The sequence below is a fragment of the Rhodofomes roseus genome (genome assembly GCF_022264815.1).
Source record: "Rhodofomes roseus strain CIRM-BRFM 1785 chromosome Unknown C8Q71scaffold_4, whole genome shotgun sequence".
Taxonomy (NCBI): domain Eukaryota; kingdom Fungi; phylum Basidiomycota; class Agaricomycetes; order Polyporales; family Fomitopsidaceae; genus Rhodofomes; species Rhodofomes roseus.
Window position 1 is genome coordinate 1,910,699 of NW_025952960.1, and position 15,452 is coordinate 1,926,150.

Sequence of the window (15,452 nt, forward strand, 5' to 3'; positions counted from 1 at the left end):
CTGATACAGCATGTGACCTGTATCAAATGTGTATATATACTGGGCTGGTTTGCCCTGTAATGATAACGATCCTTCGTCCTCTCCTCTGCCTGCCAGCATAGGATCTTCCCTTTGGGACTGGTCTGTTCACTCACTCTTTAGTCCTTCACTGCCACTGGGCTTACTAAGCCTAAAACCTCTTTTTTCAACACACTAGACCTTGCAGGCGGTCCATCTTCAAGTTCTTTGCGCCAGCAAGCCCGGGGGTCACACGGACGCCTCGCACACGTAGCCACGCGAGCTGGAGCTTGATATCATCGCGTGTAATGCCCTTGAAGTTAGCAGGATCGCTCCAATAGTTTGGATCGAGACGGACGGCGATCACATTGACTCTGGCCGGCCTTGTAGTCCGAGCTGCAGAACCGAGTGGTTGGACACCAAGAACTTGCGCCCTTTGAGCTCTACTCGGTCGTCTAGAGTCAAACCCGAAGAAGAAATGACCCATAGAGCCATAGGTCTGTGTCGGATGTTCAGAGCGCGTTCCGGCCTGCGTAGAACAGAGCAAACGCGAACGAAGCAGGCGTTTGAGCGCGTCGCGTCGCGCGCGTTCTGCTTACGTAATACGCGTCGCCCTCGCACGAAAAGGTGCACTTTTCGAGTACTCGCTGCGAACTCGATGTCGCAACAAGCGCGTCACAATCACCTTGAACATCCATTCCGTCTAACGTTCAGGACAGAATAATTTTATGCACATCGATCTTCCCCCTGCCAGAACAAAGCCGTCTGAACGAGGTATCCAGAAATTTTGTCCAGAAGACTCTCTCAAGTATGATTTTACATGATTTGTGGTTGTGTTATCCAAATATTTTGTGTAGGAGAAGGGAGAGTAAAGTGCACCTCTTTTCGCGCCCACCTTTGGGACACGGTAGGCGCGTCGCGCGCGGACGCGTCGGAGTTTGAACTGTATGGCGTTGCCCCTAGTCACTGGTCGACTTTCCGTGACTCAGACCACTGGCATGTGCAAGAAAATCGAAAAAAAGACTCACCTCGGACGTGCCATCCAGCGTTCACGCTTGCCAAGTTACAGTATACACGTACAGCGGTCGACCACCAAGCATGATTGTACACGGCCTCCTCATACTGCCAGTGGACGTCGCCCCAATCCGACTGACTGGGTGACCGGGCGAAGTATACGAAGACGAAATGGGGGAGAGGGGTGGATGCACAATCATATGAGTACTGCCCTTTTGAAGGGACTTCATTAACAAAAATGCTCTCACATTACCTGATAGATGATGAGCTGGCAATTGATACTGAGGTGAGACTCGTGTTGCTGACCTGTCGACTCAGACCAATGCTGACGCTTGTACAGAGTCGAGCAATGTCTCGACGGGTCTTGGGTTGGCGCGAGAGACTACTCACACGCGCGCGCTCGGTACCAGACCATACGGAGCAAACTCGCGATAGCAGCGGGAATGCAGTGAAGTCATCTCCTATTGTTCAAAGACATGAAGTCGTCGCCGCCCCTTGACCCTTGCCACAGCGGCTGCTTTGTACGTCTCGAGGGCCCAACATGCGCCGAGGCTTCCTATTGAATAGGTCTCTGAGCGCGGACAACAAGTCTCAGCGAGCGCCGAAGCCGAAATCCGGGGACGAAGCTCACGGTCTCGTAGACAAGTCTCGACCTCCTGCGGGAGCGGCTCCGATACCCATTCCTACGCTCCGTACCCAGAGCATATCACACCACGAGCCTCAACTCAGCGCGCTCACGCTCGGCACGCAGGTCACCCTCTATGTAGTCCACCTTCCACCTCCTCCCTCTGGCCTTGGTTCTGCCGAGCACACCACGACCTGCGTCCTCCTCTCCGGCCAAACCCCTCACATCCTCGCGATCCCAGGCTTCCCATGTGCCCCAGCCCAGCCGGCCATCCCGCGCCTGTACGACCTCCGCCCAGTGCCCAGCGCGCTCTCAGCGTCCAGTCCAGGCAGCCCAGTCGTGGAGCTCGGACTCTTCGCTCCTGCTGTCCTCGAGCCGGGAGACCTCGTCCTGAGCGAGCGCCCGCTCCTGCTCACGCTGCGCGCGCTCCCCGCGGGCGATGCGCCCGGCATGCGTGCGGACGACCTCCTCGAGCGCGTCGCCGCATCGATGCCTGCGCGCGAGCAGCGCGCTTTCCTCGGGCTCCGGAACTACAGGGCGCGCGACACGCGGTACTCCCGCGCGAGGGGAATCGTGGACACGAACGCCCTTGGTGTGGGTGCCCTCCCTGGGTACCCCGGCGATTGTGCGGTCGTATGCGAGCTGACGTGCCGCGCGAACCATAGGTGCGCACATCATTTCGATCTGCAATGTTGCATGGCAGACTGACAGACGGCTGCGTCCGCGCGGCTTGTTGCTACCGACAGTTGCTCACCGAATGCAGTCGCGCGTTGGGACTTGCCCTCCTTCTCGATCGAGCTCCGCGCTCGGCGGCGGATCCTTGCGGGGGAGGAGATAACGATCTCCTACCTCCCTGAGCTCACGCTCCCTCGCGCCACACGGATCACCCTCCTTCGCGAATCGTACGCGTTCACTTGCGCGTGCCCCGCCTGCTCACTCACCGGCGATGCACACGCCCGGAGCGACGCGCGCAGGGCGGCCCTCGCGCGACATCGTTCGCTCGTGTATGATGACGCGCAGTTTGCGGAATGGCTCGCGGAACCGGGCGAGGAGGGTGCGCATAAGGTTGTCGCTGCGTGTGAGGCGGTGATGGCGATGATCGACGAAGAAGGCTGCATCGAGGACGTGGTGTGGCCCGTGTGTCTGCACTGGCTGTGTAAGGCAAACTCTGTGCTGGGGAGAGAAGAGGAGGCACGCGCGCGTGCGCGTCGTGCGGCGGGGCTCGCGAGAGCATTCACGGGTGAAGACGGTGGGTGGGTAAAGGTCGCTGATGACCCGCGGATGACGGAGTGGTGGTGCTGTCGGACGAAACAGTGACGTGAACTCTACAGGCAGGGATCCTTGATCAGTAAGTTACCTGAATATCCGAGTTGGTAATGTAGCACCTTTTTTGCGAAGGGATTCAAGTGAGAGACAAGAGGATATGCCAATATCAATACAAGGGTGTGCACGCAAAATACAAGTACAAGAGACAAGGACTACATTACTCATCTGCATGCAACATCCTGTCGGATCCTATAGCGAAGCTGGACGAAGGGTTGGTGAGTAACTCGTTGCGAGCGAAGAAAGTTGGCATCTCACTTGCATAGAACCAGGTCGGATGCTCGCGTCGCTCTCTCCACGGCCTCCACCTATAGTGGTCCGCATCCAAGTACCACCTTGGCGGCCCTTCATCCTGGATCTTTAACACCTCGCGCATCTTCTCTATCTCCTCTAAAGGGGGTAGGTACGCGCAATCCAGGTTGTAGTTGGTATAGAAAGAGATGATCGCCGGAGAACGGCGCTTGTTGCTTCCCTGCAGACCGAGCCATACCTTAACCAGATTGAGTGGGACCCACGCGCCCACCTCTTCAGTAACTGCTTGCATGACGTTGGCGATCGTCGCGGTGAGTTTGATGTTATGACATCTGTCTATTGGCTCCTGCCACTCATTTTCCCAGCCGTCCTCCACGAGCGTATCGTTTCCGGAAGGAAGGTAGACAGTCAGTCCATGCTCTTCCGCAATATCTAGGAGGACATCGTGATCGATGGGCCACCCGTAGTGCATAACGGGCGGTTTCATGACACTCTCCTCAGGGTCCGGCACGAGAATTCGAGGGAGCTTCGAGAGAGGTTCCGCCTCTATGATCTTAGTGAGGTCCTTCGGAAGCCAGGTGAGTTCGTCGTTCTGGTGCGAGTGGCGACAGCAAACGTACCTCGTCCAGTATACGGCCACCCTCCGTTGGTATGAGCGGCGGGGCCAGCCCGGTAGCCACGGTATCGGGAGAATCGACGGTTTCGACGTTCGTGATCTGCTTCATTTCGCTACGGCGGTGGGTGTGGGGGAGGAGTGGAACAAGCCGTTGGGCTGAAGCGCGAATTTAAACGCGAGTCGGTTCCGGCGCCTACGCGGTTGGCCACACTGTCCCACATTTCACATATGCGTTCATTGTTCAAAGAGAGTCTAGCCAATTGGTAGCTTGGACCTTGGTGAATGAGCTTTGATCGTATCCCGGATCCAGCACCATATGTCGTAGGATCGTAGATCTGCCGGTCAAAGCGCTTGGCGCCTTGGTCTGCGTCCGCAACGCACTGCACATTGCGAATCTTCGTTGACGTCGAGCCCAAATACCCGAAAATACCTCAAGCAGCCTAGCTTAACTCACTATGGAGAGATTGAAATTACGGACGAACAAGATCAGACCTAGATATCCGCACAGGTGAATCCGTCGCCGATACCTTGCGTCTCTGGCCATTAATCTTTGGCCAGGTATAGCATGCAAGAACCCCGCTGCACCGTTGGTGCACTTTTACGCAGGTCTCTCGTCTTATACGAGCGCAGACTCTTAAGCTCAGCGCCGGATGCAACGATTTGACGGGCTCCGGAGACCTCGTCCCTGGCCGCTGATGTGCAACGCGACCGCCTCGTCTCGTCTATGCGTGGCTTGCTACGGGAAAGCTCCTGCGCGACTACGCAGAGAAGCACGAGCTTGCAAAGCGTCTCGGGTGTAAGTCATCTCTAACTAGAATGATGCTCGAAACATTGCATGCGATGATCCATGGCGAGGGCAAGGTGAATATCGACTCAGGCTCCTGGTGGGTCAGCGCGTTCTACATACCATTTCGATGAAGGCTGATTCAATGATATATTTATCTGTTCGTGCGATTGAGAGCTATGCTCAAGCGCCGCGATCTACCTTCCGACGAGACGGCCGAGAACAATTGGCGGCGTTCAGAACTGTAGGCCCGGTCGAAGTGGTAGTTGAATGTATACCGGCAGTGGCACCGGAAAAGTGGGGATGCGACTCATCATCGCGGCGATATTCGCGTTATGGCACATACGTTGCTGTCATTGCGAGACCACGGCTACTTCATACCGAGCAGCGCCCACCCCACGAGCCGAATCCAAGTGATCAATGAAAGCCAGGATTATGATCCGTCCTTATTCGTACAGGCTCTGACCAACCGCCAATTAAACATGATGTACATAGAGCAACGCGATGCAATGACAAGCCAATAAGGGATCAAGCGAGGTCGTGACTGATTGATTTGTGTACAACATTCGATAGTTAGCCAGCAACGGGAGGGCAGATAAGAACAATTGCTTACAACGATATAGAGCAGAGAATGCAGACACTCCTTCCCCTCTTTTATTTTATTTTACCATAGTCGCCAATACCAGTTGAGGCCGTCCAGGTACCATCTCGGTGGTCCCTCGACACCCAGGCATTGCCCAAGCTTCTCCATTGTCTCCTGCGATGGCAGCTCCTTCCGTGTGAAGTCGTAGTTGGAGTATACTGCGACGACAACTCTTTGTTGGTCATCCGCCCCCACCGGTGTGATACGAGGGCGGAGCATGTCATGAGGAAGGTTGGCAACGCCACTTTCAAGCATCATGATGCGGAGTGCTATGCCCAGTGTAGCAGGTTCGTCGATTGTACGGCCACTACGCACAACGATCTTCTTTTTCTTCGCGTATGCCAGTAAAGACTCTTTCGGCGCAGGCCATCCGTACAACATTCGCGGTGGAACGTACGTGTATCGAAGACTGGGGATGAGAACACGAGGTAGAGTTGTAAACGGATCTGTACTGTGTACGTTATCAAACATCTAGGCTGCGTGAGACTCTTGGTATGGGCCAGTGGCAAGGACATACCTGTTGATAGCTGGGTCTCTCCCGACTGAACGCAAACGGGATGACTAGTGTGCGGCTCGTTCCCGGGGGATCGAGGCAGGGGAGGTCGAGAGTACGAGAGCTATGAGGTCGTGGCATGGCAGGAAATGAAGACAACGCGTGGACGTCGGAGCTGAGAATAGTTGTGTCAAAAATGTGGGTGGCAGGGATCTGGCAGGGATGAGACGACGTGAACGTTCAAACGTTCAAACGTTCAAGTTCAAGTTCAAGCTTAAGTTGAGATCCAGTTGGCGCCCATGCCCGATTGACTTTGCCTCCGCGATCGACAGATCAGTGGCAGATCCCGTGTGAACAGTCCCGCGTCGGGAGCGAGAACAAGGGTATCTTCAAAAGTTCTCAGCCACCAGGACTGTCATGGCGACAACTTCGGGAATTGGGACAAACCGCGAGCGGCAGATAAAATGGCTTTGACTCGGATCAAGTGGTCCGACGGTGGTGCGGAACCAGCCCTCAGGCTTGCATAGAAATTCAACGTCGAGTCACCGACAGCATGCTAGTGGGATGTAGTCGTACTGAGGACTCGGGCAGCAAAAGGCTTGCTAAGTTGCCTCTGTGGAACCCGACTCGGACGTCACGCGTCACGCGTGGAACGTGGAAAGCTCGGTGGCGGCTGGCAGCGTTTATGTAACGCGTCCTCAAGTCGCCTCCTCCTCCTCGCCAGGGATGTCATTTAAGAAGGGTTAATTATAGTTCATTAGTGAACCTAATCAGGATTAAAATGAGTTCCTTAAGAACTATGATTAGGTATTCATTCTGTTAATCATGGGCTTAGGGTGGTATGATTACCTCCATTAATCCATGTTGGCATGAAACCATATTATGATCCCAAATGAAGGCACTAGCCCTGACACAAAGGGCTAATTCTCTGCAAATCCCAGTCAATTTACACTGAATCATGGCATAATCCCAGTCATGATCATGCTTAACCAATTCATGACTCTTAATCCTAACATAATCCCATTATTTGGATATCATAATCATGGCATAACCTCAGTGTTGATCCTGCTGAAATGGGCATAATCATGACATATGTACAATCCTAAACATTCATTATCAAGCCCTAATCTCAGAGCTAATCTATGGCAGGCATCATGAATGTAATCATGAATTCAATGCTAATCCTGGCTGCTGATCCTGATATATTGATGTCAGATTAGTGCTGATTAGCCAGATAATCTGCAGAACAAATCACAGTGATCAGATCAATTAAAAAAATGTTGTGCAGAAGCCAGGACTGAACCAGCGACTTTTTGAAGCATTACATAATCACCTTATTGGGCAAAGAAGCATACACTATAACCACTGCACCATACTGTCTTGTTATGTCTGAGATGTTATTGATCTATGTCATGTTCTTTGATTGCTGGACTTAGACACATTTCTAGTGCCCTCCCATGATGCAGTCTAATCCTGATCAACCTGAGATTAGCAACCAATCAATCCTCACTAACCCATGAGGATTTGCAAAGATTTATTTCCAATATAATCTGCTGTTTCAATGATGATTTCAATGTGCTGTACTTGGTACTTTTAATTATGATTCAGTAATGTGGAACCCTAATCCTGTTTGTACACTGCAGATTAGCAGTAAGTTAATCAGATTGAAGACTATCTAATCCCACCTCTAATCTGGACTTGATCTGTTCACAGTCTTATGTGGCAAAGAAGCATTACCTCAGGATTAATCTCTGCAAATCCTCATGGGTTAGTGAGGATTGATTGGTTGCTAATCTCAGGTTGATCAGGATTAGACTGCATCATGGGAGGGCACTAGAAATGTGTCTAAGTCCAGCAATCAAAGAACATGACATAGATCAATAACATCTCAGACATAACAAGACAGTATGGTGCAGTGGTTATAGTGTATGCTTCTTTGCCCAATAAGGTGATTATGTAATGCTTCAAAAAGTCGCTGGTTCAGTCCTGGCTTCTGCACAACATTTTTTTAATTGATCTGATCACTGTGATTTGTTCTGCAGATTATCTGGCTAATCAGCACTAATCTGACATCAATATATCAGGATCAGCAGCCAGGATTAGCATTGAATTCATGATTACATTCATGATGCCTGCCATAGATTAGCTCTGAGATTAGGGCTTGATAATGAATGTTTAGGATTGTACATATGTCATGATTATGCCCATTTCAGCAGGATCAACACTGAGGTTATGCCATGATTATGATATCCAAATAATGGGATTATGTTAGGATTAAGAGTCATGAATTGGTTAAGCATGATCATGACTGGGATTATGCCATGATTCAGTGTAAATTGACTGGGATTTGCAGAGAATTAGCCCTTTGTGTCAGGGCTAGTGCCTTCATTTGGGATCATAATATGGTTTCATGCCAACATGGATTAATGGAGGTAATCATACCACCCTAAGCCCATGATTAACAGAATGAATACCTAATCATAGTTCTTAAGGAACTCATTTTAATCCTGATTAGGTTCACTAATGAACTATAATTAACCCTTCTTAAATGACGCAGACGTCCTCGCATATTCACGCAGCGCAGGCTGTCATTGTGTCATTCGTTTGCGCTAAGAGTCAGACGGGCCACGCCTCTATGTCACGAGAAAAACTGGATACGCGGTCTGTGTCCTGACGCGTAGGTCGCAGGACTGTTCGAAGGCTGATCACACCGCGATGATATGTGGCAGGTCCGAGTCCTAGTTTGCCGCATGTCCGGTCACAATATGGCTTGGATAATATGCTGAAAATCACTATAACGCTCTGTAGACAATTACATGGACGATCTGACGGTTGTACGGTTGTAAAATGGTATGTGAGCGCAGCACCTATTGGACTGCCGACAAGGCATATTCTGACGTGTATGTAGCAGATCCCATGAGCTACTGCTACCAGTCAGTAGTAACGCTCCCAGCGATAGTTGCTCCTATCCAGGTACCAACCAGGCGGATGTTGAGAACCGACTGCCACGCGCAACTTCTCGATGTCCTCCGTAGTCGGCAGGTCGCCGGCTTTGAGGTCGTAGTTGCTGTAGAACGAGATGATTAAGGACGTTTCCCGCACCCCCATGCGTTGAATTCCTAGGCTGATCTTCAGCAAGCGAGTATGGATATGTGCGCCCGCCTCGATGGCCAAAGCGCGCAAAGCACATCGCATGCTGCCAATTCTGTCGATTGTCGGTGCCTTCCTCCGCGGAGCGTTTCGAGTCTTCAAGCGACGGAAATCGTAATCTTCCTCCTCCGATTCGGAGTCTTCTTCGCCTTCTTTGCCATGCTCCAGGTCGCTTTCGCCCCTCTGCTCGCGTTCTTGCCCCTGCCCTGCACTCCGCTCGCTATCCGGCTCCTCGCGCTGCTCGTCCTGCTCCTGCCCTGCATTCAATTTACACTCCGGTTCCTCGCGCGGTTCGTCCTGCTCGTGATGTTCTTCCTGCTCGACTTCCTCATTGTCTCCGTCGGAATCAAACTCTGAGCACGCGGGCGACTCGTCGTAATAGACAACGAGAGAGTCGTTCTCCTCCGCGTAGGCGACAAGCTGATCTGGAACGAAGTCTATCGCGTAATGCATGACAGGCGGCGCAAAGTCGCCCAGCCCGTCTGGGACGAGGATCCACGGCAGAATAGCAAGTGGATGACTATCTGAAATCGCTTGGAACTCCTATGACAAGAAGGTAGAGTCGTCAGTACCACATACGGTGGCCGACTCTGAAGGCAGAAACTCACCACTGCCGTCATAGGACGCCTTGTAGGCCTGTAACGCGGCAAGAGGTCATTGCGTTCTGTGTCGGGTGTGTCGACGGTGGGCCACTGCCAGTCGGTCATGTCCATGTTGTGGTAAGAACTGAGAACAGGTGAGTTCAAGTTGGTGCGAAGGTGGGAGAGTTCAACTGAGCTCTCCGTGTTATAAGCGTTTCGGCGGCCTTCTACGCCGCCCCGTAAGTCCCTTGTTCCCCCGTGGTGGCCACGGGAGATCATTTAGCTCGGCGTGGCTCTGTAGCTAATCGACAATTTTGGCAGATGATGTTTGCATCCATCAGGAACCTTCCTATTCAGGTCCACAGGTATGTGGCCCGCTCTCGGGAATCGTTCGTTGTCTGATGCACGAGGCGCAGTGCGCACTTCGGCGGGTGGCCGCGGTAGCAAATGACCACGGGGTGCATTCTAGAACGGTTCGCCTTGAGGTCTGCAGCCACGGAAACGAGACCTTGATCATTCCCGATTTAGAGAACAAAGGTCGGCTTGGTTCGGCACATTGCCAGCAATGCTTACGGGGGGAGTGACTCGCACAGCATCCGCCTGCGAAGTCTGTGGCTCAGTCATTCCGTCTGCATTGGGAAGGTGTGGCTCCCTGTGGCCATTCCCCGTGGCGGGACACTAACGCGCCTCACACAAATAGAGGTCTGCCTCGGTTGAGGCGAACAACGACTTCTTCCCAACCTCGACTCACATCTACAACGGAACTGCTCCACAATGGCTCCGACGAACTGGCCCGCCTGGGTCAAGACATTCAATGTCGATGAGATGCTTCATATCCGTCGACTCGCAGTCGACATTGTAGATCACGAACTCGAAGCTGAGCTGCACCCATTTCTCCAAACTGTCCTGGAATGGGCGTCTCTTAGAACTTCCATCCCTGGGCCCAACGGCTATCGTCTCAGAACAATCGCGCAGTTCATCATGACCATCCCTCCGGATGCATTCGACGCACCAGAGCCCACGGGTTCGTCTCTCAGCATCTCTCCATGTTTTGTACGAGGTCTAAGTAGTAACTTTGAACAGAACGGCAGACTCGAGCAACGTCCCAAGCCCACGGGGTGGTCCACGGGTCGCTCTCCAGCATCAGCGCGTCAACGATGACTGCGTCCTCCGGGCCATCGGTTATCAGCAATCCACAGCAACGTGCAAAAGATCGCCGCCGGACTCCAGACTACGCCACGCTCCTGAGTCCGCACGACCCGGCCAAGCCTCACCCGCGACTGCTTTTTGTCCATGAGCTCAAGCGCTACGAAGAGAGAGTTTTCCAAGAGGTGCAGGAGGGGTCGAAGAAGTCTCCGTACGAAGTCATCCTCGAATCTTCGTTCAGGGACATGGAAGAGCAGATTGCGGAACAGGCGGAGCTGGCCCTGTGGACATTTCGGGATCTTAGGGTCGTGTATGTTATGTGTCACGTTGGTGTGCACTTCAAGGTCGTCAGGTTTGGGAGGAAGAATTCCAAATCCGCAGGGAGGCGGGCTCGTGGCGGCGTTACCGCGTTGTACAAAAGCAAGGTCTACATGCTCCTCAACGAGGATTGCACCGACTTCAGTGGGGACTTCAAGATATGGTGGACGATTGTGAAACACGGCCAGGTTGGCGACCTCGGTGCGAGGACATCGTCGACTCCGGGGAACGCCAACTAGTTTGCATTGCAAAGTACCGGTTACTACTTCTGTCTCATACATAGTAACACCTCGACTTCTTTCAACTTATGCGCAAGACTTTTGCAGTACGTATGCATGGTAATACTGGGCGGCGCCGCTAGTTTTCGGGCAAATGTATCTACTATTGTACATCACGTATCAGTGCTAGATTTTCAACGGTGGGATGTATGATCGCCGTATGGAGGCCATCCCTAAAGTATTTTGGTATAGAGCACTGTGCGTTGGATAGAACATGAACCGTGCCATGAAGACGATGTTGGACTACATGGACATGACTGCTATTCCCCCGTCCGCCGAGTTTCCGACCAATGTACAACCTTGTACAACCACTGAACCAGGCGCTACTGGCGAACGGCACCGTCGTGGCACGTGGACTCAGATCAGCGCGATCTACGGTCCGGGACACGCGACGTGGCCACGATTCCCACGGTTATGGCCATGTTCAAGCGCGTCGCTCAGTCGTCGCGCCTTCTGCAACGAACCATCATCGCCTTGCCTCGAGCATACCGTGCAACCGTCGCTCACCTATATCCTCTCGTCTCATTTCACACTCAATATGATGGAGATCTACCAATCATCTCGCACCCTTGACCTACCGAGCCTCGACCCACCAAGCACTAAGCGCAAGCTTCATCGGCCCTTCGCGTTCAGTAAAGTCAGGCCGAGATATGATCAAGTATGTTCATGTTCACATTTGCTCGCAATCTCCGACTGACATTGCGTAGATAAAAGATTATTTGGCCTCTGCGGAGCCCTTTCTTACCTTGCCTCGCCTGCTCGTCCCTTCCCGCCGAGTCAAGTACAAGCCGCCCGTCATGCGCTACGGGTGGCGTGTATCTCAAGACTTCCTCCTCGATTACGCGCGGACGAAGAGGCTCACGAGGAAATGGGGCCGTGACCTCACCGAGTACGAACGCATGGATCGAGCCTTGGCTACTATCAACAAGAAATGTGGTGCCTCGATGTCGGACGTCATCCTCCAAGTACAGACTACACTCTTGGATGGCATGGGATGTAGAACCTTCGTCATCTCAATGTATACCAACTACCAACTGAAGCGGACGGATCTGCCGTCGCAGGACGGCATCGAGCGGTTACAACGGGCCTTCGGGTTCGAGGAGCCTCCAAGCTGGTTCCTGGATGGCCTGGAGTGGCAATGGTCACGCTGGTCATATTGAGCAGACATCTATCTCTTCCTCCCATGGTACGCTCGCTCTTTTCTTCCCTCATGTATAACCGGTACTGATTTGATAAATCTTTCAGCGTCTCTGCGATACCTCTGTCGAGGATACCCCCACCATGCTCGCTTTCGCATTGCTCTCGCGTCGTGACATTGCTAGTCCGTCAGCCCACGCTTGTACCTTATCATCCACACGGGACATGTACGGTAGTTGTCGTCGCGTGTACGTTGTATCATATAACTCAACTCTGCGGATACAGTATTATTTAGCTTGATCTTCTCGATATGTCGATGTGTCTTAGAACGGCAGTTGCTCTGCTTCGGCTTGACCTATTTCATCTGGGTTCTGGGTTCTGTTCTGGACCGAGTTAGTCTTGTGTAGTGCTGCGGTCGTCTGGAAACTCACGAGTGTTGGAGAGCTCTCAGTCTAGGCCGGAGTTCGACGAGGTGAGTAGCTCGCCTTTGTGTCAAATGCTTAAGTATCACTAACTTGATACCACAGCGTGGCCTGTCTCGTGCCAGTGGCCGTTACGGCCCGACGACTTCGCATTTCCATTCAGAGTCTTTGAGGGAATGTACTGACCCAGTGCTCGCGTTTGACCGAAGCCCTACCCGTCATTGTCTACTGGATAGTCTACGGATTGGACACCATCACACGATGCCCCCTCGTCTAGACTTCATGGAAGCTTGGAGATGTTGGACTCGGGCGCGGCCTTGTAATACTTTTGGCGAACCACTCAACTATGAGGTCTATGCCATACGCTGACCGCAGCGATCATCAGTATGTGGCGTACCTGGCCCTTGTCATTGACTCTGGCACTCATCTGCACTCGGTTCCAGCTCCAGCCCCAAGCTCCTTGCTGGCGGTTTCCCCGACTTGGAAGAGCACCGTCTGTCTCTTCATGATCCCTACACTATTATCGTACAGTCGAGTCTGGTGCGCCCCTTCGTGTCTCCGAGCCCCGACCGACCAGGCACGGAACATACTCATCACGGACGCAGTACAAGCTAGGCCGAAGCTGCACTAAGGTACCCGTGGTTACGTAGAACAGCATAGGATATAGCCGCAAGGTCTACAAACGGTACCGCGATAACAGTATCGGTGTGCGATTGCAAAGCGTCTGCGCTCGACGCTGCTATGGTCAGTCGGTGCTATTCATGAGGCATTATCAGAACTGATAGGCTCGTTCCAGTGTATGGGAAGCATCATATACTTAGTTGCTAATCAGTGGGCCATGACTGCGAGTGATTCCTCGAACCCAACCGGGGCCCAGCGTGAGTAACGCGAGTCTCACCGTCTTGCGCTGAACTCATTTGATCAACAATACGGCGGGCCATTTTGTGCATTGCAGTTTGCCAGTTATTGTGGTCGCAATTGCTGGACTCACTAGGTTTCCCACTCAGTGAATATTTCTGTAAGAACACATAATAACTATCTGGCCGCTTCATGATCGACTGGTGTTCAACCCATCATCGGATTTCGACGCACCGCCAAGACGAGACGTTGTAACTGCGCACGTGCATTTGGAATGTACGTATTCAAAGAGCACCGCGGGGGATCCAGAAACATAGCCATACTAACATGTGAGTCTCGATCAGAAGCAACAGGAAAGCTTCACCAGAGCTTCACGATAAGTAGAGATTACGCGCGTTACTTTACAGGGTGGCCACACGGCACGTGATCGTTCAACTAACGCAAGCCAATGGCTGCGAGCAGCGAGGCCAACTCCCTACTTTCCCTTCAACCTATCACTCTCTGTGATTGCCTCGAGCATCCAACACCCACTTACTTTCTGCTACGCGATTAGCTCTCATACACAATATGGACAAGAAATGCGCCCGTTCCGTTGTGCCACCCAGCGTCGACCCTCCGGGTACCAAGTGCAAGCTCCACCGGCCTTTCGCATTCTCAAGTCCTAGGCCGAGGTTTGAGCAGGTCGGTACCCTCCTCAATTGGTGTACTCCTCTTCTGACACCACGCAGGTTGAAGGCTATCTCACCGTCGCGGAACCCTTTCTCACACTACCCCGTCCACTTGTCCCAACTCGCCGAATCGCATGCAAGCCACCCCTCATGCACTACGGCTGGCGAGTCCCACGAGACTTGCTCCTCGACTACGCACGACAGCATAGGCTGACGAGGAAATGGGGACGCGTGCTCGAAGAGTGCGAGTACATGGAGCGAGCAATGATCGACATCAACAAGAAGAGTGGTGCTGGCATCCCCAGCGATCTGCTCAAGTTGCAACCCACGTCGCTTGGAAGTCCGGAGGACTTCAGTTTAGTTGTGACACTATACTCGAACTATCAGTTGAAGCGGAGGGATTTGCCATCCGAGGAACAGTTCAATGTTCTCCGTCAAGGTCTGGGCATCGAAGGGCCACCCAGGTGGTACCTAGACGATGAAGACTGGGTCTGGTCGCGATGGTAATGCTCGACGCCTCTCGCTAACGGCTCATATCATGGTTCTATACGGTGAGTCTCCTTCGCAACGATACTTCGCCTCCGACGCTGATCCCGACTTTTGACATAACCCTCTCACGTCTCTTGGAGATACCCGTGTTCGCTTTCGAAATGCTCTCTTACTGTGACACCTCCGTACCATGCCAGTTTGTTATGCATCCACTAGATGAGTCCCATGTATTATAGTCATCGGATTGCGTGTGCTTGTACCATAATCGAGACTGCGAGAGTCCTCGAAGTGGATGTCTGGTCTTATCGGCTCCTTGTTTGAGACTGCAGAACTTGTGACGAGCGAGCGATACAGACCCCGCGGTTCGGTCAAACAAATCGTCGGCAAGCTATCTACCGTAAGGCCTTATAACTTACTTTGTTGCAGATCGGGGCACTGATTCATTCTGCGCAGACTTCACGCGACCAGTTGGCCACACATCACGAGATGGTCAACTGAGGCAATTCGGAGAAGGCTTGTATAACCTCTACTCGCAACAACTCACTTTATCGAGTAGTCTTCGTAATCGTGTGCGTAACCACTGTCTTTAGCACCTCAATGCCTATTTGACGTCAGTACGCATTTCGATACCACCGTAACTCCGCCGGATGGCTTGTAG

General features: G+C 52.6%; 7 protein-coding genes across 7 annotated transcripts; 4 read left to right on the plus strand and 3 right to left on the minus strand.

Moving 5' to 3' along the window:
* Positions 1–1,425: 1,425 nt before the first annotated feature.
* On the plus strand, positions 1,426–3,036 carry C8Q71DRAFT_438937 (uncharacterized protein). Its single transcript, XM_047918543.1, has 2 exons — positions 1,426–2,301; positions 2,383–3,036. The coding sequence occupies exons 1-2, from the start codon at positions 1,553–1,555 to the stop codon at positions 2,951–2,953; spliced, it is 1,320 nt and encodes a 439-aa protein (XP_047782557.1). The 5' UTR covers positions 1,426–1,552; the 3' UTR covers positions 2,954–3,036.
* An 83-nt stretch (positions 3,037–3,119) lies between these two features.
* Positions 3,120–4,239, minus strand: C8Q71DRAFT_890843 (uncharacterized protein; the record flags this gene model as incomplete). Its single annotated transcript, XM_047928652.1, has 2 exons — positions 3,832–4,239; positions 3,120–3,776 (listed from the first exon to the last, which is right to left on the minus strand). The coding sequence occupies exons 1-2, from the start codon at positions 3,934–3,936 to the stop codon at positions 3,120–3,122; spliced, it is 762 nt and encodes a 253-aa protein (XP_047782558.1). The 5' UTR covers positions 3,937–4,239.
* Positions 4,240–5,120: 881 nt separating this feature from the next.
* Positions 5,121–6,315, minus strand: C8Q71DRAFT_438964 (uncharacterized protein). The gene is made up of 4 exons (XM_047918544.1): positions 6,195–6,315; positions 5,772–6,134; positions 5,225–5,725; positions 5,121–5,155 (listed from the first exon to the last, which is right to left on the minus strand). The coding sequence occupies exons 2-3, from the start codon at positions 5,886–5,888 to the stop codon at positions 5,276–5,278; spliced, it is 567 nt and encodes a 188-aa protein (XP_047782559.1). The 5' UTR covers positions 5,889–6,134; positions 6,195–6,315; the 3' UTR covers positions 5,121–5,155; positions 5,225–5,275.
* Positions 6,316–8,681: 2,366 nt separating this feature from the next.
* On the minus strand, positions 8,682–9,610 carry C8Q71DRAFT_721503 (uncharacterized protein; the record flags this gene model as incomplete). The annotated part of the gene is made up of 2 exons (XM_047921460.1): positions 8,682–9,440; positions 9,506–9,610. The coding sequence occupies 2 exons, from the start codon at positions 9,608–9,610 to the stop codon at positions 8,682–8,684; spliced, it is 864 nt and encodes a 287-aa protein (XP_047782560.1).
* Positions 9,611–10,252: 642 nt separating this feature from the next.
* On the plus strand, positions 10,253–11,181 carry C8Q71DRAFT_854948 (uncharacterized protein; the record flags this gene model as incomplete). The annotated part of the gene is made up of 2 exons (XM_047927125.1): positions 10,253–10,502; positions 10,562–11,181. 2 exons carry the CDS (start codon positions 10,253–10,255, stop codon positions 11,179–11,181), a joined length of 870 nt encoding a protein of 289 aa, XP_047782561.1.
* A 473-nt stretch (positions 11,182–11,654) lies between these two features.
* C8Q71DRAFT_905063 (uncharacterized protein) lies at positions 11,655–12,772 on the plus strand. The gene is made up of 3 exons (XM_047928880.1): positions 11,655–11,878; positions 11,928–12,406; positions 12,466–12,772. The coding sequence occupies exons 1-2, from the start codon at positions 11,759–11,761 to the stop codon at positions 12,378–12,380; spliced, it is 573 nt and encodes a 190-aa protein (XP_047782562.1). The 5' UTR covers positions 11,655–11,758; the 3' UTR covers positions 12,381–12,406; positions 12,466–12,772.
* A 1,316-nt stretch (positions 12,773–14,088) lies between these two features.
* On the plus strand, positions 14,089–15,105 carry C8Q71DRAFT_439010 (uncharacterized protein). Its single transcript, XM_047918545.1, has 2 exons — positions 14,089–14,318; positions 14,366–15,105. Exons 1-2 carry the CDS (start codon positions 14,205–14,207, stop codon positions 14,810–14,812), a joined length of 561 nt encoding a protein of 186 aa, XP_047782563.1. The 5' UTR covers positions 14,089–14,204; the 3' UTR covers positions 14,813–15,105.
* The last annotated feature ends 347 nt before the right edge of the window (positions 15,106–15,452 follow it).

Bases quoted from the DNA above. Each gene is read 5' to 3' on its own strand.
- C8Q71DRAFT_438937 (XM_047918543.1), top strand. From the start codon at position 1,553: ATGCGCCGAGGCTTCCTATTGAATAGGTCTCTGAGCGCGGACAACAAG. The intron at 2,302-2,382 runs GTGCGCACATCA...TGCTACCGACAG, and splicing joins ACGTGCCGCGCGAACCATAG to TTGCTCACCGAATGCAGTCG.
- C8Q71DRAFT_438964 (XM_047918544.1), bottom strand. From the start codon at position 5,888: ATGCCACGACCTCATAGCTCTCGTACTCTCGACCTCCCCTGCCTCGAT. The intron at 5,726-5,771 runs GTATGTCCTTGC...CACGCAGCCTAG, and splicing joins AGAGACCCAGCTATCAACAG to ATGTTTGATAACGTACACAG.
- C8Q71DRAFT_905063 (XM_047928880.1), top strand. From the start codon at position 11,759: ATGATGGAGATCTACCAATCATCTCGCACCCTTGACCTACCGAGCCTC. The intron at 11,879-11,927 runs GTATGTTCATGT...GACATTGCGTAG, and splicing joins TCAGGCCGAGATATGATCAA to ATAAAAGATTATTTGGCCTC.
- C8Q71DRAFT_439010 (XM_047918545.1), top strand. From the start codon at position 14,205: ATGGACAAGAAATGCGCCCGTTCCGTTGTGCCACCCAGCGTCGACCCT. The intron at 14,319-14,365 runs GTCGGTACCCTC...GACACCACGCAG, and splicing joins CTAGGCCGAGGTTTGAGCAG to GTTGAAGGCTATCTCACCGT.